Source organism: Tachypleus tridentatus, chromosome 13 (genome assembly GCF_004210375.1).
Source record: "Tachypleus tridentatus isolate NWPU-2018 chromosome 13, ASM421037v1, whole genome shotgun sequence".
NCBI lineage: Eukaryota > Metazoa > Arthropoda > Merostomata > Xiphosura > Limulidae > Tachypleus > Tachypleus tridentatus.
Window position 1 is genome coordinate 177,119,598 of NC_134837.1, and position 24,890 is coordinate 177,144,487.

The 24,890-nt window shown below is 31.4% G+C and overlaps 1 protein-coding gene across 1 annotated transcript in view; it reads left to right on the forward strand.

The window, feature by feature from the left end:
- The window catches only part of LOC143237162 (uncharacterized), a 91,072-nt gene that overhangs the window by 49,320 nt on the left and 16,862 nt on the right, over positions 1–24,890 (forward strand). The window contains exons 10-17 of the mRNA XM_076476112.1: positions 7,474–7,666; positions 9,983–10,161; positions 11,067–11,225; positions 13,887–14,094; positions 17,087–17,182; positions 19,602–19,732; positions 21,658–21,727; positions 24,291–24,388. Coding sequence (XP_076332227.1) covers positions 7,474–7,666; positions 9,983–10,161; positions 11,067–11,225; positions 13,887–14,094; positions 17,087–17,182; positions 19,602–19,732; positions 21,658–21,727; positions 24,291–24,388 — 1,134 coding nt within the window. The remainder of the gene's footprint in view (positions 1–7,473; positions 7,667–9,982; positions 10,162–11,066; positions 11,226–13,886; positions 14,095–17,086; positions 17,183–19,601; positions 19,733–21,657; positions 21,728–24,290; positions 24,389–24,890) is intronic.

Sequence of the window (24,890 nt, forward strand, 5' to 3'; positions counted from 1 at the left end):
ATTTGTTGAATTGTAAAAGTTATTAAAAGAAAAAAGTTAATGTTAATGAAAGCCCAAATAAGATTTAAAATTCACTGCTGTTGGAAGAACTGTAATGCATTAATGTTATTTGTCATCCTTGTATGAAAAACTACAGTGGTAATGTTTTATCTTTAAAGTTTTTGTAACATAATTCAAGAATGTATTAATGACTGCAGTACTTATCAAAACATTATATTTACAATATATGTATTTAGTTCTCTGACACCTGTAATAAGTATTTTAATTCATTATGCTTTGCCTTATGACAATCCTTAAATTGTTTTTGAGTTCTGCCTAACAAAAATATTTATTTTCAATAAAAACGTTTCTTGTTTACACAGTAAGCATCTAAAATTCAGTATCTTGCCACTGAACTACTGCAAGGCTTTTGTAAATATATATAGTTTAATCTTTAAGAACTTTTGTATTCAAGTGAAATGAATTTTCTCCCTCTTTCTGTGTGTACACACTTAGAAAAGTTAAAAAAAAAATTGTTTGTATGGCAGTACTCTGTGTTCTATGAACCAATCTCATCAAAGATTGTAGTATGACACACTGAACCAAGAGGTATGTCATAGGACAGTTATTACCCAAGCATATTCATCATGAATCATGCTTGAAGCAAAAAATATATTTATTTAGCTAATGACTCCACAGTCTAAGACCAATTTGTATTCCTAAGGTTTTTGAGCTTGTCATGGAAAATGTTGAGTTCTTTCTGTAAAAATGTCAGACATTCTCATTTTGGCAAAGAAAAATGGCAACGAAAACACAAGATCTAACCCTTAACCCTCTGAACATAATTTTAGAAAGGTGACATCTGATGCTAGAAATATGTTTTAAAGCAACATGTATTTATTATGTATTTTTATATTATTCTGACATTTTAAAGTAGATTCTTACCAAAATATGATCAAGAATTGATATATATATATCTACATGCTCACACATATACATACATGTACAGAAGAATATAGATTGCATACCTAAGTAGAAGTCAAATTCTTGTTATTATGTCAAGCTTGAAACTGGTCAAGAAAATATAGACCTGGCTTTTCTGGACATCCAATGTTCCTTCCTTTTAGGATAGCAAATACGATACCATTTTGTTGGGCATGTCACTTAACTGCCAGGCAATTGAAGGATATTGACTTATGCATGGATCTTTGATCCCTGTTCTCATTCTAAGTGAGGGTTGCTTGCCACATTTTTTATTATCTCACTGCCTTTGGGATTATGTTTTATCAGAAGCTGTTCCACAATCTTTACAATGTAATGTCTGAATTTCATTCTTTTATTAACTACATTTCTATGCATAGGGTAACTATTTAGCACCCTTCTCAAAAGCAAAAGAAGGCCTGAGTTTTTGAACCATGCATGAGATTTCTAATTTGGGTCATGTGGTTCTAACAGCTGGTCTATTATATATACTCTTTTCATATACTCATTATATTTTTCTGTATGACACGGCTTCTGGTAGACATCATGAATTCCTCCAATTCGGTTTTATTTTTTTCTACCATTTCAACTTCATGTTTTGTGATTATCACATTTACTGTTTTTTGTCCTCCCATGTTACCACTGAGGCATTGCCTTGATTTTCTTGTGCATTTATCCAGTGCCCAGTTTTTCTGCTTTCACTTTACCCTGATTTTCATTCTCTATTATTTGTTTACTATCCATTTCCTTTCGGAAACAGTTCAAAGAGATTCTAAGAGTGTTTTGAAGGACAGCTGCTCCCTAATTACCTCCATGCCAGCTCATTTGTCATGTTTGGTTCTTGTATTACACATGTAGATTCTTTACTGTTGGGATCTCTTAGGCCAAGATGTGGCTTTGCCTCATATTTGTTTGCTGCCCCTTATCTTGGGGATTTAAAAGTGGCACCCTTTCTTTGATGGTCTATTTTTATAATGTATCTGTAACTTTGAAGTCACACAACATTTTTTTCCAGATTTGTGGATGTCACAAATACCTACTTGCATATCACAATGTGTCATCAGTTGTGACCTGCTCTTCAGTTTGTTATCTGCAGGATGATTTATCAGTTTCACTCTCTACTCTTCAGGCTTGTTTCAGCCCCATATGTTTTTTGTCAGGTGGTTACAGTGTTTGCTCATTACTTACATGCTCTTGTGTCAAACAGGAATCTTCCAAGCAAACTCATCAGCTGCTCCTGGAGTTGGCATGGATAGACTGGTTAATCATATTGGAAAAGCATTTCTACAGCCTACCCAATATCTTGTTCATTTGTGTGATTTTTTTTCAACACCCATCTCAATCAGGCCCAATCTTCTCCTCTTTAACTTCATTTGATAGCGCTTCCAGTTCTTCACCTGCTTACAGCTGGCAAGATTCTATTGGTTTTGAGGATGTGGTCTTGGTCTTCCATGGCAGACCTTATTCTCTTAGATTGTGCACACGTATGGGCTCTTCATGACCAGATGGATCTTGCATGGGATTCTTTGACTGCTTCTCTTTCCCTTTCTCTTACCATTGTTGCAGTGTACATTGATGGTTGGACAAGACTAACTTGTCAGAAATTGTCTGAAATTACATATTTCTACAGATGCTCCCTTTCAGGGATGGAGAATACAGATTGATCAGTTGGAGGTTTAGGGACAGAGCTATTTTCATATCAGTGTTCTGGGACTTCTTGCTATACATCTTACATTGGCTCATTTTCTCTGTCTGGTAATGATCCATTCAGACATTTCTACAGTGGTTGCTTATCTCATTCACCAAAGTGGCACCCATTTTTGATCCTTGTTATACTTTATATCTTCTTTTTTGGGCTCACATGCTTGATATTTATATTACTGCATGTCATGTTCTGGATGCTTTTTATCTTTTTGCAGACTGTCTTTCCTGTCCAGACAAAGTATATTCAACAGAGTGGTCTCTCCATACTCTTGTTTTCCTGTGAACATGTCTTCAGTGGGGTACTCCTCACATCAGTGCATTTACCACATCCTTCAACAACAAATTGCCTCACTTTGGGCTTCTGGTCCCATATCCTCCTGTTCTGGCAGTGGATGCTTTCAGTCAGGATTGAACCAGCAAATTCCTTTATGTTTATCCTCCTACTGATTTTTTCATATGGTCATCTTGATTATCCATGCCACCCTGTGTTATATTGATTGCTTCTTACTGGCCAACTCAGCTATGGTTCCTGCAACTGTTTCAGCTCCAAACTACCCCTTTGTTACCTCTTGCTCTATCCCTTCTTCATCAACCTCAGCCACAGGTATTTCATGAAGTCGTTCCTATTCTCCATCTTAATCCCTTTTTTTTATCTGGTCTTTAGCAAGGAAATCTGGCTTATCTCAACAGGTAGCTCCTTTTCTCACTAATTCCATTCACTCTTTCTCTAAGGAGGTTTATCATTATAAGTGAAACATTTTCTACTGTTGGTCTTTTGGTCAAGGGTCTTCACCTGACTGACCTTCTGTTCCTCACATTGTGGATTTCATAATAAAACTTTTTGATTGGGGATTTCCTCTTTCCCCTGTCTCTGGTTATTGAACAGCTTTGTCAACACATTTTGTTTTTCCCAATACCATTGGGTGTTTACCTCTTACTCTTTTCCTTTTGATGCATTCCTTCCAGAAGCTTCTACCCCTTAAGAGGTCCTCTTGATGATACTTCTCTTCATGCTCTTTATGTACCTGACTAAAAGTCTGTATTAAATAAATGTTAGATTTGCATAATTGTTTCATTATAAATTTACAGTGAAAGTGACGTGTTATCCATTTTGTCAGCAAAACATATAACAACTGCAGGTTGCTTTCAGGAACTTGTGTAGCTTTTTGTTTTTCCCAATACCATTGGGTATTTACCTCTCTTGCTCTTTCCCTTTTGATGCATTCCTTCCAGATTCATCACCCACCTTTGGTGAGTTGTCCTTCCAGATTGGGATGTTAATGTGGTTGGTCCTTTGCTGTTTCAATTTGCCTTCATTCAAGCCTTCCTCCACATGTTCTTTGTAAGACTTGTTTCCTTTTCCTCTTATCCCATGGACTTTTGGAGGTCTGATTTATTTGCCATTGATGTTTCATGTACTCTTTTATCATTTCACATATCTCTCCTTTCTCTGGATTGTTCTTTCCTCCCTAAAACATTAGTGGCTCAAAAGGGAGGTCCTCTTTTTTGCTGACTTCCCTTTCTCCCATTTCCCACCTTTATCCTTAGTCTGATCCAGATAGATTTCTATGTTCTGTATGTGATCTTTACTGTTATATTGCCAGAATGGCTTCCTCTCATGGTGCCTATTCCTCCTCTTTATTCCTTGGCAGACATCCTCTGTTCATGATCTTTCTCCTTCCATTCTCACCAATTGAGTTTGGTTTTTGATTCAGTTGGCTTATTCTGGTTTATCATCTTCTTCCCACGCTTTGTTTAGGTGTCTTCTCATCAAATACACCTTACCTTTGTTTTGGTGTCTCATCTTCATTGTACCTTGAAGGAAATGCTTCAGTTAGACATGTGGACTACCTGTCATAAGTTCATCTCTTACTACTTGCATAGAATCAAAATATTTACATCTTTCAACTATTGTCTTCTGCTCTTATCCATTCTTCAGACTTTAGTGAATCTGACTGGGTAAATTACCTTTTGTTACTCTTTTCTTCTTTTTAAGCCCCCTTCATATTTTGTTTTCCTACTTATTGTTTGAATCCCACTCCGTGGAAAGTTGTGCCTGACCTGGTATTGTTTAATAGCTCAAATGTGGACCATCAAACCATATCAACTTGCATATTATGATTCAATGGCCACAAAATGTACACTGTGAAGATGTGCTGTTCCACAATATTAGTTGCAGGCTTGTCCCTGTAATATATTTGCTTCTTCAAATTTGTCCATTCTGGACTGCACTCACCCATGGACTACAGGTGTAAAGCAGAAAGGGATAACTGTCCATCTATACCATGCTTTGTATTGAATAAATTGGTTTGATTTACTTTTTAAAATAGGGTTTTGTGGTTACCTAATACACTGTCTTGGGTGTTGTTGTTCCTTCTGACTCTCCACTATGCTTTCCTCTTCTTTTCTTAGTGGAGTTTGAGTCCTTACCACTATCCAGTTCCAAGCCACTGGGATGGTGGATCATAGAGACATCCTGCTAAATGTGATAATGAAATTCAAATTATATTTATAAATTATCAGAAAAGTATTTAGTTGAAAGTATGGTTTTGGTGTAGATGACAAGACATCCTCCACCATGTGGCATAAGAGTGAGCTGTCAAAATTGCATTTCACTCCTTTCATTTTGATCCCTTGTCCTAACCTTTCATCTGGATGTGAGTTTCCAGTGGCTGGGTTTTGGATTTAAAAGTAGAACCATTCAACATAAGTCCTCACACATGTATAACAGATGTTCTCACTCATTTCTACATTTGTTACCCCATCCAGGTAGTGAGTCATGGTGGAAGTACTTACAGGTCACCTCATTTCTTTCCCTCCTGGAATTCTTCAATAATATTTTTCAAGTATGTTTATGTGCATGGGTTGGTTCCTGTCATTATATATTAGTGAGATGGTTTACATTACACAGATATCTTTTTAATGACAGATGTTAGGTTTCTAGATCAATCATTCAATTTCTCACATTGTTATAAAACAACAACATGTGTTCATTCATGGATTAGTAGGTACAAGATTCCCTCCAACCTTATGAACTTGAGGTGAAAACAGTATGATCTTCTTTCATACCCCTGCTAGATTACTGGGTTTTGTATTGTAGTTGACTTACTGGCAATATGACCCTCTTTCCTTCCCTCACATGGATGTCAATAGCCAGTGGCTGTGTTTTGGATTGTAGTTGACTTATTAATGGTATAACTCATCCTACATCTGCATTAATATCAGTTACTGGCAGAATGGGTTTTGGATGTAATTGACTTGCCATGTACATTCTGTTGCTTCCATGCCACTCTACACCTTGGGCTGTGTCCTTTAATCTTGCCTACTTTTACTTTTTTTGGGATTGAGTTCATTACTTTACTAAATTATGTATGGTTTAGATCACTATCCTTCCACTGTTCTTTCCCATTTGGATTTAGAATACGTCATGGTCAGAAGTTGTGCAGTCTCCCATGTATGATCTTTGACTCCAAAGTTCTCCTTCTGGGGAGTGTCCTTTGTACACTTTTGAAGGTTGCTTTTTTATTTCCATCGCACTGGTCCCACCACATATTTAATGTGGGATTCTAACAATTTATGTGAGAAGAGGTACCGTATTGGAAGTTATAATTTTCTTATATTGAAAATGTATTTTTGATAAATATTTACCTCACTCTCACATTTCCCACTCTTCCTCCTCACTGAAAATCATTGCTTCTATTTTCTTGCAACACTTGAAGGGATAGTTCAGTGGAATTGAAAAGAGGGAATCACATGCATCAAGAGAGTGTGTCAGGCTCTCATTGGTGAATGACTGTCACGTGATAACACAGGCCTGTGATGGATTTGTTGTCTTGAAATGTTTGTGTTCTGTGGTAATTCCTGTACACTGAATCTAAAAATAATATCTACTTTCTCCATCGTGTACAGAATTTTCACAAAACATCATATGTACTTTTACATAAGTGAATCATTTTTATTGAAATTAGATTAGTCACGAGAGTCTTATCAATCTTTCTAGAACCCATGAGAAACTCACTGCTAATACACAAACAGGTAACAGGTGGCATAATTTGTCATTACTGGATTGTATTTATTTGTGCATGCACTTTGACATTTTTTTTTCTTTCAATATTATTTATTCATCATGGTGACAAGATGTCATGTAAAGGACTCAAATGTGTTATATCTGTAGTAAATTTAATCCAAATAAGAGTTTTATCCTTCTCGGTTTGTAAAAAAATTCTTGGGTAATAGAAAAAATATATATTATTTTCAAGATATATGTAGCTGGATTATGAAAAAATCCATTGTTACAACCAAAACAACTTTTGTGATGTTTATATTTGCAAGCCTGTGTAATTTACATGCAAGAGTCATTGGAATTAGTCAGTTCCAAATGGGTGGGAATATCAAGGCTTTTGACATGTGCAAAATTTTTTTTATTTTGCATATAAAGGGCAGCACTAAATGAGAATGGTTATTGACGTGAGTAGAGGTAAGTACCTGTTGGTAATACATTTCTATATAGGAAAATTATAACTTTTGGTCCAGAAGGGAGGAAGAACTGATGTGGTTTATCAAGGAGTGTTCAGAGTATCGACAAACATTGAGAGAGAGTAAAAGTAATAAAGAAAAGTAAAGCAAGGTAACTGTAACATCATTTCTATAATGTTGAACAAAGTAAATGTGAAATAAAGTAGTTGTAAATTATATGTGCAATAAGTTATGCATATAAACACAAATTCTTGATTCAACTTAGTTCAAGACCTAAATCTATAAAAATTGCTCTACTTTGAAACTTTTTTTTTTTTTATTCTATTATCACAGCAAAACTTTACCCACAGCTAAAAAGTAGTTTCCGAACAGGTATTGAAGGTCTTCCAAATTATGGAAATGGCATTACCTCTCAGCCTAATAAGATAAATGCAGTAAATCCAACATCAGCCAAGAGTGGCACCTCTCCACGTTCTTCGTCAGGGTCATCAAATCATTCTTTGTCATTTGAAGGGAAAACTGATAAGTATGGCTTTAGTAGATAAAACAAACTTAAGAATATTTTTATTTAGTTTTCACAAATGTGTCATCATTTAATAAGTAATTCAGACTAAGTATTATCAATAAATCTGCCATTTATGAAACTTGTGTAATTTGTTTGGTATTTTTGTTTTATACTGTATATTTGTTAGTAATTTTGAATAGAAGTGCACACTTGGGATTAAATCAATCAAATATTGCACAACACCATACAACAACAATCACTGCTTTAAAGTTGAGATCTTAGATTTTCCAGTAACATGTATTATCTTGTGTAAAGTAAATCAATACTGCTATTAATCACATATTAAAAGAATGATCACCCAGTTTCTATGTTGTCCTTGAAACTACTTTATTTAATTTTCTTTGTACTTATGGTTGTAATCAAACAGTATTGCATGATAGAGCAGTTTTCATTGTAACCAACTTCTGTGAAGGACAATAAGATCACTTTTAAATCATACATTTTTACACATCTCCAACAAATCCTCTATGCTATGTAGACATTGGCTTACAAGACCACATTTAAGCAGACCAAAGGCACATGTTTATTGGAGCTGCACTGAGGGTTGTGAAAAATTTGTTATCAAAAGGAAGTGGAAGTGTGAGTGTTCTGATTCAAATTTTTATTAGTCATCTTTTTCTTGAAAATATAATTTGATTTTCAGGAATGTTTGTAAGCTTTTGAATTTTATTCTGTTTATTATCTTGGTAACAGTAGAACGAGATATACACAGCTTCATTGCAATGGTTTTATGGATGGAGAATTCTTCCATAACCATAATTCTCACTTTACAGATAGTATTATTGCTAAGATTAAGTTTGTTATGTAGTTTTATAGCCTCTAGCTGTCCTAAATGTTCAATTCTTCTAGTTTTTGTTTTCATCGAGAACATTCTCCAATGTTAGTAGTACAAGGAGATATACCCATCTTCTTTGCTATGGCTTAATTTATTTTATTGTAAGGTTCTTTTTCAAACCTTCATTTTGTGAAAGAGGATATTGCTCCTGATTGATTGGAGTGTGATTGTGTAGTTTCAAATTTTGTTTCTGCCTTAAAGGAACTACTGTTCAAGTCTTTCTGCTTTTTTATATATATAAAATTGAAGATGCCTGGATGGTATTCACATGATTTATTTTTAAATCAAGCATTCTCTGATGCTTCAGTTACAGGTTTTATTCAGTCTCTAATTCCTGTGGGATACAGCAACATTGTCCCATTCTTGCCAGTTTCTCATTAAAGAACCATTTTGTTTTACAGTTTTTTATGGAAATAACTCCTATAGGATTATAACTATAACAATAAAATATTAAACTTTGTTATATGTTGATACTACAGCTAAACTATAAATGTGTTTGTCTTAAAATTCCCTTTGACTAGTTAGAGAGATGTATCTTGTATGCATTTAGTGCTTCAAGTTAAAGTTACAAGGTTTGCAGAATATCATTCTAGTAAATTGTCTTCTATCAGCCACCCAACAAATAATTGGTAGAAGGTTTTTAAGAGACTTGTACAACTGTAGGATTGTCTTCCATTTGTTTATTGAAAGTTTAATAATCAAAATAATAATTGTTAAAAAGATTATTCTGACTTTTGGACCTTCACTATTAATTTTATAAATTTTAAAAAATATACTATATTTGTTATTTACTCTCATGTATAAAAAAGTTGTAAGATATTCATGAAAGTTAGAAAAATAAATTATAAATGTTTGAAAATACTTAAACTTTAGAAAAGTTTGTATTTATTTGTAAGTTATTAGATGTTTTGCAGTAGATGATTCAGATTTTTGTGTGATGGACATTCTGACCAGTAGGGAGATGGCAGATTTATAAGGATAACAAAAAGTAAATTTCTATTTGACATTTAATTTCTAGTGATATTTATGTGATCGTAAGAAGCATTGAGGGAATACTTAAATTGCACTTGAATGAACTTTGTGCTTGTTAACTTATTTGAGAAAATTTCTGTTGTCAGTAACTTCTTCTGATTGTGTTTGAGTAATTTATTATTATTTTCTGTGAATAGAATGAAAAGATCTTCTAGGATAGTGAGTATAGAGTAAGTAATAAAAACAGTTGTAGTTCTTCTGATATATTTTATGAAAGTTGCTTGTAGAATTATAGAAGAATGTCCAAAAATTGATGTAATATTATTCTTTGTTGTTCAAGTTTTGCACATTGAAATGTGTCACTTTAAAGCTGATTGTGTTTAGTATAAAGTGTGTGTGTGTGTGTGTAATATTTTCAGTCATTGTTTCTTGAAAATTTCAATCAGTTTCTGGGTATTTTATCTTAATAGTGCAGCAACACGTTTAGTTTCAATGCCACAACTTGGATTTCCAGGAGGTGCAACAGCATATTACTATGAATCTTATCCTGTTCATAGTGGTGTCACAATGCATCATTTTAGTGGTTCTTCAGGAACATCAGGTTACCCTGCCAATGTGGTCTCATCATCTGGTCAAAGGCCTGGAATATGTAAGTAATTCTTGTTGAATAAAGAACACTTATACATGAAAAGAAAAACATAAACATATGATAATTTAAAAAAAAAATTAAACTGAAATTATTTCTGTATTCTCTGTTTAATTTTAAAATGTAATTTTAAACTTTCACCAAGTGTATTTGTGACTGGAAGTGCTTACTAGACATGTTTAATTATACTGTTGCTAGCTTCATATATGAATATATGTGTATGTGTGCAACAAAACAGGAACACTGCTGTAACAGTAACAGCAGTGTAGGAATATTGCAAAGAATGACAAATATGTTGATTACAAGGCATTAAACTGCATCAAATAATTAATGTTTAATAGGTTTAAACAAAACGAATGCATCGTAAAATTTATTTATTAAATGTTTTCTTAATACTGAACATAATTGTGTAATAGCACTAATATATGATATTTAAGGATCTGACTTGTTAACAGTGTGATAATAGAACATGCCATAACTTTATAAATTATGTACAAAGTAGTTTTGTTGAAATTGGTCCAATAATGCAAGACTAACAATGAAAGTTTTCTAAGTCTTAGCTTTGAAACATTCTGTGACTCTAATAAAGAGAGCTTAGCTCTGAAAGTTTATATTTTCAAATACCAACTGTTTGCAGTGCTCAGAATAGACATAGTTAAATAATATATTGAAAGAGAAGGCCAGTATGATATCATAACTTATATTCTCATTTATGAAACAAGTTTCTTCCATGGTTGAATTACCTTATTTAAATTGAAGATACCCTCTGCAAAACTTTTGTTTATAATAGCAAGTAAGTGTAGTGGTGTCGTTATGGTAAAAATTATTTTTGTGATATTTGCCATATATTCAGAATGAAGTTTTTTCTGTTTAAATTAATAAATAATGGTAAAACCTTTTTCTTTTAGTGTCACAACATGTCACTACAAATACAGTCAATCAGTGTTCTCCACATAATTTTGCTACTAAAGGTTCTCCAGGTCCTCCTGTTAGATCTTTGAGCTCTGTCATGGTAAACATTGATTCCTCATGCCATCACGTGGCCTTTCGTCCATTGTTCACATCAGGTAATAAAAGTCTGCTCAAGTGCCGGTTATTTTATATTATTGAGAAGGTATGAGTTCATTATTCTCCAAAGGGTTAAAACTATTGCATATTTTATTAATACCATCAATGCAGAAAAGGTAACTGTCTTTGCTTTTAATTTATTGTTCTTTAATTTTATTTAAAGGAAATTATTTTAAACTAAACAAAACGTATCTTTATTATTGCAGTACTTAAAACTCATCAAAACCAACACATTTCATTGAGTATTTGATAATTACATTTAATCCTGCTCTACTAGAGTGTAAAAGTCTGTCAAGTTTTCTATTTTTATTTAGTTTCACCAGTGTTGGCCGTTACAAACAATTATAAATCTTTCGTATGATTTTTATCGATTTTCTGATGGACATGACTTTTTCATGTTATAATGTCCACAAGAATAAAAATACTTTCAGGGAAACTGTAGCAGTTGATATTTATTTGGTGTTAACCTAATGTTGTTTTGGTTTTACTTCACTTTGTAATTCATTATTTTTATGCTAAAGTATAACAAAATATTTTTTGATAGATTTTTATGTTTAGTTTTAATTAACACAATAGATTTTTTTTTTGAGATATTTCTCTGTTTGATGGTAAAAGTTTGGGTTCACTTGTGCCAATGCAAAATACGTACACAGTACAACTTGGTTATGTACACAGATTCAGCTCATTAAACTGTGCCCTAATAGAAGAATTAATATTTGGTATAATTTCATATCTACTAAATGCATTTCACAAAATTCAATAAGTTTTCAGTAAACGTTGTATCAGGTCATTCAATAAGTTATGTCCGAAAATTTACTACAGAAAGTGTATCATCGTTTCTTCTGGCTTTAATGACTAAAATATGTAGTACGGTTCTTATAAAAATGTTCAGACAAAAGAAACTAACCCAACTCCACTTTTTCAGATCATTAATCAACTATGTCTGTATGAAGATGGATGTGTCTGAGGAGCACATCAGGCATATAATGTTTTATGAGTTTAAAAAGGCAGAAACTACATGAAACATTCAAGGTGTTTATGGTGTGGATTCTTTCAATGAAAGAAGATGTCGAAGATGGTTTCAGAAGTTCAGATCAGGTGACTAGAGCTTAAGTGATGTGCCACATTCAGGTCGTCCTGTTGAATTTAATGATGATTTGCTGCTGATTACACTTGATGAAGATTGTGCTGTAACGATTGAAGAACTAGCATAGAAGCCTAATTCAACCCATTCAACAGTTCACTGTCATCTGCAACAGCTTGGAAAGGTTTCAAAACTTGAAAAATGGGTCCCCTATAATTTGACAGAAGCCAACCTTATAACAAGAGTAGGCATATGCACTTCTCTGTACTCTCGTGAACATAACTCATCTTTTTTGGACAGGATAGTGACTTGAGATGAAAAATGGATATTTCGTAAAAATGTTAAGCACCACAGATTATGGCTCAGTGTAGGCAACTTGGCAAAAGCACAGTTCAAAATGGACCTCCACCCTAGGAAAGTCTTGTTAAGAAATTGATGGGATATTATTGGTGTGATTTACTTTAAGTTGCTGCCACTCAATTTAACGATTACTATTAACAATTACAGCACTTGAATGTTCCACTGAAAGAAATGAGGCCAACTTTGATCAATTGTAAAGGTATTGTGTTACACCACAATAATGTACGACCCCATACAGCAAGGATCACATCTGAAAAGATTGAAGAGCAAGACTGGGAAAACTTCCACATTCTTCTTATTCTCCAGACCTTGCCCCATCTGATTATTATCTATTCCAAAGTTTGCAGTACTATCTTGATGGAAAAGAGCTTAGTGCACATGAAGATGTCAAAGCTACCATCTCAACAATCTTTTCCTCCAAACCCCAAGAATTTTATAGAAGTGGCATTCAGAAGCATTATTAATTACTTCCTGCCAATGATTGAATTGGCATAAAGTGATTAATAATAATGGAACATACATTATTGGTTGAATAACATTAAAAGTCTTTGAAATCCTTTCTCTTTTTCTGAACCTAAAATTGGACATTACTTAAGGGATTACCTGATATACACATAAAAAAGAAATCAAGTTGCTAACTGAGTATATTTACTAAAGATTTGTTTGTGAATTTACTGATTCAGAATCTGAAAAACACTTCCAAATGGAGTTTAGTTCAAATACTATTTCATTATTAAATGTATATTTTCTGTTGATTTACTTTTGTTGGTTTGATGGAAAAAATTTGGTTCTGTAATGATTTTTTGATTGTGTGAACATGGTGGTTTTTAGTGTAGTTGACAGAAATGGTTTTGATTGGTTAATATAAAGATGATTAAAAGGACAAGAAACTGTTTATGTACTGAAGGTGACAATAAACTTATAATTGGTACATACATACACATACAGAATTATGCATTGATGGTGTTAATAAACTGTAAGGTGATGGTTCATATTCCAAACTGAAAACTGACACAAATGTAGACTATATATATATATTTTATAAATCTGATTGCCTTGAACAAAAATCCTTTTAACTTGAATTTGTTATTTTCATAACTTGAATTAATGTCTAGCTGTAAGTTTCCAGTATAAGTCATCTTTTGTGAAGCAGTATTTTTATTAAATACAGGAAAACATAACTAATATTTCTCATTTGTCTTTTCTTATAAAACAGGAGGAATATCTACAGGTGATGTATTAGTAACTGTTGCCTCCCCAGGAACTTCTGTGTGCAATTTAGCTAGTGGTGTTGCTTCAACAGTTAACCTAGCTAATAATGCTGTACCTTCATCACCACACGGAACTCTACATGGGACTGGGTCACTTCCAAATCTTAGCACTTCCCCACGACCCAGTATTCTCAGGAAACGTACAATTGATGGGTAAAGTATTATTGGTCTTTGTGTGTATTGTATGTATGCAGGCACAATCTATATGACCGATCATGTGACCTCTTTGTACTTGTTTGAAGTCTTTTTAGATTTAATACTTCTAATTTATATGATGTGTATATTTTGACAAAATTTGGCAGTATTTCAGTTAATATTGTAAGTCTTTAACACACACAATATCATATTTTTAGTGAAGTATTTTTGATAAAGTAAAGATTTGTCCATGGACATTCTGAGTGTTTGTTTTGAATAGTTAGTGTACAAAGTAATTTTCATATTAAAATTAAAAATATTTCATTTCAAAATCCTCAAACTTCCTCTGTGCAATCCCTAAGACCTCTTAACTACATTTCAGACTTTTTGTTCAGTAAAACTTCATAGTTTATCTGCTATTTTTTCTACCCTAACTGAAAATGGGACCTGTTAATTTGACCATCCTCATAACCACCATATAAAAATCAGAATAAATCTGAATTACCTTTTTTCATCTTTCCAGAATGACTTCATATTCTAATATGAAACCACATTTGTTTATTCTAAGTAGCTCTTTGAACCATATTGTTATAAGTTGTAAATCACTCTGGACGTGCAATTCACATTACACTATTGAATTATGTTATCCAAGAGCTACTACAACTTGTACAACAGCTCTTGTGCATACCTCATGAAATATTTTTACTTTATTATTTATTTTACTTAATCTAATCTTAACTGACCTAAAAATATCCTTGTTTTTACATTTTAGTTACTTTTATAATTATACACAGAGAATATATATGAAGAACAAGAAATAGAATACTTATCCAATCTTCATTTTTCTTGCTCACGATTGTTGAAGAGAGTGAACCCTAATTTTTTATACCACTCATAGTATTGCACTTAATAATTTTTATTTAATTAAATAATGCTCCAAGCAATATAGACTAATAATAACATGCAAAAATAGAGAAATTTCCTTACCTCTAAAACTTTTTTGGTTTTTTTAGTTCTGTGACAAGAGTCATTAGAAATTTACCCAAGCTAGTCATTAACTTTCTCATGAGAATGATGTTGGTACCCTGAGTAAAGTTGACATTTAATGATTCAGAACGTAACATTACACAACAAGTCATTTGACAGATGAAAATCTTGAGTTTATATTGGTTATAGGTGATATATAATTCAACATGAGTGCAAACTTTAATGAATTATGAATGAAAGAATGTGACAGTTGGGTTTGGCAGGGCTCTGATTTTACCCACTTGATAGGTCTGTAACCAAACAAAATTGAAGACTGCAATAAATGTGGTTTATCTGAGTAATAACAATTTTATAGTGTAATTTCATATTTTTTTAAGGGGTGGTGGATAAAATAGGGATGATGTCACACGAGGGAAATTTAGGATTCGTAAAATATAACCTTGTAGAATTAAAAACTTAACTTGCATACTAATAAAATATGGATTATTAGCTATTATTTTATGCTATTCTGATTGGTATAACATAAACAAAACTAGTTTAATAAAATATTAAATGTAAGATACTGAAACTTTGTCATACTCAGTAAAGGATACCCAGATAATTCTGTTTATCCTGTATTCACTAAACAATAACCTGTGTTAAAATGCACAATATATTTTCTATTTCAAGATTTCAAAACATAGTTTGTAAGTTTATAAATTTTTTTGTATGTGTAAAGTCAAGTTTTAGTAATAGCATTATGTGAGAAATATTTACTTTTTTGATTAAGCTTAGTTAAATAATGTATATTCTGAGAGTAAATATATATCACAAGTTTTTTTTAGAGCAACTAAATATCCTATTTTTTTATTATATCATTATACTTGTATCAGTGTATAACTGTTATTAATAAAAGTATGTGACACTTACAAGCAGAAATAAACTGTGTGTGTTTTTAAGTGTAAACGTCATGTAGTGTTGCCATTACTACATGGCATTAATTTCTCTTCGGAAGAATGATTTTATTATGTTCGTGTATTGCATGTCCCTTCAGATACATTCTACACTACCATAGGCAAAATATTTAGAATATATTATTGTAACTTCACTGTAATTTAACATGCAGTGCCAACACAAGTAAATTTATAGTTGAACAGATATTTTAAGAAAAATGCTTTGATAAAAAGATTGTTAAATGATGCATAGCCAAAGAAGACAACACCTCAAAGAGTGAAATATTAATTTTCTTCAGGAAAACAGAAACTTTATATTGGGTTTCGAAACCACCCCTCAGGCAATTTTGTAGAAACACTGTTCTACATAGAGCATTTAGAACAACAAAAGGTTTTGAAACCAATCCTTTAGCAATTTTGGAGCAACACTCTTCTAGAGAATGTAGATTAAGATTTTGAAAAAGAACCCTCTGACCTTAAAAACCATTGTGTTAAAGCTGAGTACATGTTCTAATTCCATTAACAAGGTAATAAACAAGAATTTGAACTTGACCAAGTCTCACAAACCAAACGTTCACAGGCACTCAGTCACACTTTGAAATTGACTAATTTTATGAGAAAGAAGAAGAATCTAAAACCACAGTAACATTGTCTAAACACAAATCTATCAAATCCCACTTATTCAGCTCCAATGAAGCTTCATGCCTGTGGTCTACTCATAGTCTTGCAAGTCAGTGTCTAAATACAGTGGAATGTGTATGGAAAATGTTTCAGGTTGTTTTGTCTAATACTGACTTTACTATCATTCACAGAAGCTTATTATATTAGAACACATAGTTGAGTAATATTACATTACTGTGACTGTCAAACTGACCATGATTAAAGGTGGAAAGAGTAGTTCCATAAACAATACAGTACCTGGATTATCATTCTCATGAAATATGATTCAGCATTTGGTACTTTTGATGTTGCTTTATTATTATTATTAAAGTAATGTTTTTGCTTTATTTTACAAACTGCCCTAAAGTACAAAAAGAAACTTGTTTTACTGTACATGAATATTGATGGTAGTATTTGTGTTCTTTAAACAGTGTTAGTGCAGCTACTGCAAAGAAAAACCTTTTGGCAAGTATGTCAGGTTCAGCTCCTACCAGCCCTTGCACAGAAATTTCTGTTTATTCTCATGGGTAAGCAATGTTTATTATTTTACATTAAACAACCTGGAGTAAACTCTGGGGAATGTACTTATTATAATTGATGAGAATAGTTTGTAGTATAGCAGTACACCTAAAATCAGACTTTAACTAAAAATGATAAAGAAATAAATTAATTAGCTTGCTTGAAACCTTCCAGTTACAGAGGGCTAGGAAAGCTAGAATATGGTTTGTATAGTATAATATCATTTATATCCTGTCAATGATAAGTTTTCATCAAAATTTTGTATCACTACATTGTTAATTGTGAGCGATTTAACATTTTCATGTTAAACGTTTAAAGTACGTGTTCCATCTTTGTTCTCTTTTTGTTTCAGTAAATAATTGAACCTATAAAATAATAATAAATTTCAGAAACTATATCTTTAAGCATTAATATAATATAGGAAATTATACTATTTTGATAATACCATCTATTTCAAAGTAGTTCATGGTTAATAGAAATCATAGCTGTAGGCATTTAGTTGAGCAACACATTACTGAAGCATTAATATTTCAAGAATAATTTTCTCTCATGAATGCTGTAGGTCAAGAGAATTTCTACAGTATAATTTTTTAAATACGACAGGTGTTAATACAGTTCAGTGAATTAAACATTTGTTAACTAATATACTTAGCATACAATCAGTTATCCATAGCACCATCCTTGTCTTGTTATGGCATTTCAGATTTAAAAACAAAACATAAATTAGTAATTATTTCTTACATTTTATTTTTCAAATGTTTAGTTTTGCAAGTAAATATTTTATTTTCATTTGTGGTATTTCTATGAATTTGCAACTCTGAAAATTCAAAAGTTTTTTTTCAGATTTTTTTAAAAAAACAGTTAAAATCTTACCTGTGTTGTGGGTTGTAATTACCGATTTTTACTTTTTCATGTGTGCGTCTAAAAGCTTGGTATAAAACATTGAATTTTATCTTTGTTTTTGAATTTAAAAAATGCCACACAATTTCACTGTGTGTACAGTCACTGGCATACAATTAAAATTACTTTTTTACCATAACAAAATTAAAAGCAAGTAGACTTGTGTTAAGGTAATTAATCAGAAGTTTCACTTAATATATGATGTAGTGAGTTCTTAACCTATTTTATATCCATTCCTTTTCTACATTTTTATTTGCCTATTCAGGCAGTTACTGGTAGAGCTTAATGTAAACATTGCACTCTTATCAGAAAACAACTTTATACAGTGATTTACAAAATGATTTAACTAAGCCTGTTTCATTTTATTTCACAAAAAATATTTCCTATCATACTGTAACATCATACTTCAAAAGAAACATGAAATGATAAGGCAAGCTTCAGAGGAAAAATAAACCATTCTAACATTCACATCTTTTCTGCTGGTAATATATTACCAAGCTGAATCTTTTATCATTTTGTTCCATTCTCTACTTGAAGTGAAAGCCATACTATCTTGTACAGTTAGAGAAAAACAGGAAAAATGTTTTTCTTGTATATTTAGATCACTAGCTTGTGACTTCTCTAAACTGAGATATGGGTAATTACATTACACCATGACAACTCAGCAACGTTGCTCAGCTGAAATCAATAAAAATTAAACATATTGAATTGTCAAGGTTTAAATTAGTATTCTTTTTTTCAAAAGCTACTTCAACTACCCTCCTAGGGGAGACTATGAGAACTAAATTATGCTGAGATAAAATTCATAATGCTTGTAAATGTTTCACATCTTTATTCAAAATACACCTGAATCAATCCAAAATCAAATTTAGTGATTTATAAAATGAAATAAGTAACTTTATTTAATAAGTTTAAAGTATGAAGTACTTATTTTGTGTGTGGAAAAGTGGTGTCATTTTTTTTAATATTTTGTAAATCTTGGTGCAGTTTTGACAGTGAGGCAGGATGCATCCTTCTTGGCATGTTCAAGTTAATATAAGTTTAAACAGTAGACTTGATACTAATAATCTTTATCATCTTGTTAATACCATGACAGACTGTGGTGAGAGGAATCTTTATGATGTTCTGAATAATGTGTAAAAACATAAACTGACTAAATTTGTGTAAATGCAATTTAAATCATTACAACTGCAAATAAATTAAATTTTGCAACTTGTCAAATAAAAAATCATTTCTCATTTAATAAATATAAGTAATAGTACTGCATATAATGAAATGTAGAGTTGTACTGTTTAGTTTTGTTTGATGTTAAAGTGAAATGTTTTGAAATATGTTTATTGTCTCAAATAACATTGTGATTTTGAAATGTTTGGAAGAATCTGAGAATGTTCGTGCTCTAAGTATATTTTTGGAATATAAATTGGCTATAGGTTCTATAAACATAAAAGTTGAAAAATATCATAGTGTAATTATCCCTTTTAATTAAATAATACATTAAAATTTGCTATGTATAAAACTTATTATTAGGTGTGAATTAGGAAAAGAAGCCCCTGTCCACAGACAAACCAAAAACAGTGACTTTTCAGAAGGAATAAAAAAACAGTTTCCAATAGTTGGGGTTGTTATAAAACAAGAATCACAACAGGTGACTGATAATGGTAAGAGTAGTTTTTATAAATAACATATGAGAGTATAAAACTGCTAAATGGTTAATTTTTTAAACATACAAAAAATCGTTAGAATATTGACAAAGAAATCAATGTAATTTATTAAGAAGCTATAATCCCTTGAAATATGACTGAACATTTACTAATGAAACTTACCTTTGAAGAACCAATAGTTGATACAGAGTATAATATGTTATATTTAATGAATATTTGCAACTCTTTTGGGTGAATAAATTTGTTAATGCTTTTAATTTGTGAGGTATATGGAGCTTACAACAGTTAGAAAAAATCTTAAGTCCAGAAATTATTTTTATAATTTCTTTTCTTGGTAAACTATGTGTTTGAAATATACATAAACTTCTGTCCTTATGTATTGAATATTAGTGTTTAAGTACATTAAAATTCATACAACATGCACAAGTAAAGGAACATATTATTTATTGGAAACAAATTCTATTAATTAGATATTGATTGGTCTTAACCAAGAATTTTATTGGAAAAAAATCATGATAACTTGTCTGAAATAGGTAATAATAATAATAATAGTACTATTTTGAAATGTGGGGTCCAAGATCATTGTTAATGTTTGAAAGTTTTCATTGATTTATAGCCAAAATATATAAAATAAAGCTTTATGATGAAGAATAAAAGAGTTTAAATATAATATAAAGAGGAGAAGGGCTATTCTTGATATTTACAGAAAAAATAGTTTTATTTAAACCTCATGTTTCAACTTACAGCACACACAAGTACAAACTGAAAAGAACATAAACATTTATTAAAAACTGGTTTAACAATGACAGTATCATGTGGTGATGCACATATGTTAACAGGAATTAAAATGACAAAGTAATAGAGAATTGCAAGGTAATAACAAAAATATTTACAAAGACCAAGAATAATTTTTCTTATTGAAAATGTACACATTCATTCTGCTTGCAAAGATATAAAAAGTGGTTCATGTTTCTCATGTTTGTTTCAAAACTGTCACATAAAAACCTCAGAAGTATAGAAATACTTATCAACTAATATGAATTGTTTAAACCAAAATTATGTACTCTAGCAACATTGTGCTTCATGGAATTTGGTTAAGTATTTCCAAAGTAAGAAAGAAACAAATCAGGAGATATCTCTCTAGTCCTAAGAATTGAACTATTTTACTATAATAGAACTCTTGTTTATATGATACTAGAAAATCGATTTTATTATGTGATGTGCAACCCCCAACTTTGCAAAATTTGTGTCTGCGTGTATGTAGATTTGCAATAGGGGTCACAATTTTCCCTTTTTGCCTCTATTTCCATCACAGAAAACTTTATTTTTCTCCATTTTGCAGGGTGCAAATAAGACGTTATGAATACCTTACACAAAGATCTAATGCACTGGTGCTATCTATACAAATATAATGGTACTGTGTATTGTATGTCCATATAAATACTTAGCAAGTTGCAGATTGATCTTCACCAAAATTGGTATGGAGACTCATTGGGTCCATGGGGAAATACACACAAACTTTCAGTTTTGCATTTTGTAGTTTTTGTGAATGTTTTGTTATTTTTTTACCAATACTTCATCTCTTTTGATGGATCTTCATGGAATCTGGCATGAAAGTTTGTAAGGTCAATGAGGAGATACATGCAAATTTACTGTTTCACATTTTTTGTTTGAGATTTTTGAATTATATATAAAGGAAACGACTTTTCATGTTTGAAGGTATCTTTCATTAATTGTGAATTTATATAACTTCCTTCCAAGATATGGATACCACAGCTAGCCTGTCTAAATTATTATTTTTATATTGAAGAATGATTTCATTTTTGTATTTCAAAGAAAAATATCAATACTAAATATTTCATCATGTCTTCTAAAAGAATATAAATTATTTGATGCAATGACATAAATTGTGTATGTTACAGCATGGAACACTACAACTACTGTAGTAACACAGGAAGTGTCTCCAAGGAAAAAGCCCAGAAAACAACAGTTGTAAGTACTTAGCTGTTAATAAGGTATAATTATTATCTATGTGTGTTATACATTTTGTAGATGACATGAAATGAGTGACTGCTATAATTTTTTATATGGTTGTCTTTATACATTGGCTTTCTAGACAACCATGTTAAATGGAGAGCTCTCTTTGACCTTTATTTTTTATGCTTTATGATAAATAGTGTTTATGATGATATGACTAAATATCTCTTTGTAGTTTAGACTTTCTTATCCTTTGTCTATTTTTACACTTATTGATTACAGTGCTTCAATAGTTTGTGATTCTTTAAATGAAAATTGAATTTGAATCCATAATAAATATAAAATAGGTCAGTTTGCTTAAATACAAAATCCCTGTAAATTATGTTCATGAGAAACATTTGAATAGTATCATTAAATAATTCAGAGATTTCTCCTCTTGATGTAGGTAAGTCAAAGTGCATATGTCAAGATCTTTTGGCCCAGCATGGCCAGGTGGTTAAGGCACTCAACTTGTAATCTGAGGGTCGCGGATTTGAATCCCAGCCACACCAAACATGCTCGCCTTTTCAGTCGTGGGGGGTGTTATAATGTGACAGTTAATTTCACTATTCATTGATAAAAGAGTAGCCCAAGAGTTGGCAGTGGGTGGTGATGATTAGCTGCTTTTTCTCTTGTCTTATACTGTTAAATTAGGGATGGCCATTGCAAATTGCAGGTAGCCCTCGTGTAGCTTTGCGCAAAATTCAAAAAACCAAGATCTTTTACATATTTACATACAGAATTGCATCAAAGTACTTGAATGTTTACAAATAAACTTGATATTAGAATGTAGTTAATAAACCAAATTTTGAAATCTTTAAATTTTAATTTCTCAATTTTAAAAGGAAGCATTTGAATAAATACTCCATCTTTCCCTTTATGAGAATTGTGATATTTGCTTGCACTGAATTGCTCATATTCTGTGTTTTCATCACCCTTTTCTGATGTCATGATTTTAATGTAAGTTACTCAATACAGTGTGGATATTACTAAGGTAAAACCTAATTTTTATGGCATTCAATCTGTTTTTAGAGTCATAAATGAGAATGTCAGACCCATTTTCCACACCCATTTGTCACACACTTTCACAAGTTGGCAATAAATCTGACATTTCTATTACATTATTTATAACCCACAGAAAGACAGAGTTTTGACTTACCAAATGATATATACATAATTTTATGTTTTCAAAAAAGTGTAACTTGTTTCATCTGCAGACTGAATGTTGCTCTCACTGATTTCAGATCAGTTGGTCAATAAATTATTTTAAAGCACTTATGTCATAGTGAGAAAGTCAGTTACATTATAATAGGTAAATTAGTTGCTTTGTGTGTGTGTTGTTGTTTCATTTTCTTATGGGCATTCTTGAAATAATTATTTAATGTACTAGTATCACCATTACTAACAAAAAATTGGCTTTAAGATTTATTGACTGACTTAGGACAAGAGGCCAAACATAAGTACTAAATTTATTGTTTTCATGTGTGTTCTTTATTGTTACAAAAGTAACTAAAATGGCAAAAATTAGAACTTTGTAAGGATAGATAATGTAACATGAATAAAATAAAAATATTTTCCATAAGTTATGCTGGTGAGTAACTTGTGATACATTATCAATACAATAATTTAAGCTGTATGTTCATCAAGTGATTTCCAGAATTATTAGTTTTTATATAGTGCAAGTGGCAACAAAAAATAAATTCTATAGAAACAGAGGTAGACTGTTAGAAGCCTTAAGCTATTTTTGATAAACAGTTGCAATTTGCAGTCATTCCAGAATGGTGAAAAAGGAAAATTATTATTTATTTAGGAATCCTTGCAAGGACAGTCAAATCAACTAACCATGTAGGATTAGGGTAGAGAAAATAGCAAATAATATATGAAGTTCCACTGAGTAAAAATGTTATATTCATTCAGGAGGCTGTAGAGATTATATAGTGAAGGTAACATGTCTTGCACTTTCACATATCAACACTCTGACTCCATATATTCACAGAATATTCTTTGGTAAAAAATCTGAATCTCTGTGTACAAAAGGTTTGTAATGTTTACTAAAAGCTTTCTAAATTTTGTGAAGGTACACAAACTATATTAAAAGTTATAATATAGATACTGTCATGGTTACCTGGTAGTTACAAGGCCAGTGCAAATAACTGAGTTTGTTTGGAAAGAGTTTTTCAGCTGTTCCTTAACACAATATATCTGGGAATTTTTGCATATGACTTTTTGTATAACTGAATTAACAAGTTTTAATATCTTTTAATCTGTACACATGCAAAACTCATATAAAATAAGTTTTTTCTTTACTACATGTAATCATTTATAATGTATCTCATTTTTTTGAAACATAAATGTTGATATTTGTCAATGTAATAACATCTATTACAACAAACATGGAAGTATTAATGTAGTGCTAATATTGTTTTAGATGGTACAAAATTATGTATAATTTCATGTTCTTGATTAAAGCTTCTTAGATTACAAGTTACTTTCAATATTTGTGTAGAACTAATATTATGGTTTTATATCTGCTTTTTAGAGCTGCAAATGAATTAATTAGACCACACTCTAGTGATGGAGAAGAGGAATTAGACAGGGAAGTTGATGAAAGTAACAGAAAAGAAGACAAGGACAAAGGTAGCAGTTCTTTATTGATTACTTAAGTTTACATTTTTAACAACAAACTTTTAGCTTATGTAGCACATTAGCTTCATGAGCTTATTTTGTGACTGTCATCAGCATATTCGATTTTTCAAAACAATATGACAAATTAAAGTCGTACTTGAAATATATTTTGCTTTCATTAGTAAGAGACAGTGTTTTCTTTCATGTCAAAACAAGTTATAGGCTAATATTTATATTGTTTAGCATAGATGGTGGAAAGTGTTCAAATGCCTAAGAATGGTTTTATTTTGGAATAATGAGATTCAACTATCTTTCAAACATGTAAATGCCACTGTAGGGTGGTTGCACTTTTAAAATTTATTTTAATGCAGTGTAACCATTGTTTTAGACAGTTGGATTGATTTTGACTTATGTAAATATATACAGATCATTTAGCATTTACTGATATGGAAGTGATGAAAGAAACATATTTAAAACTATGAAGATTTCGTCAGTTAACTTTCGTAGCTTGTGA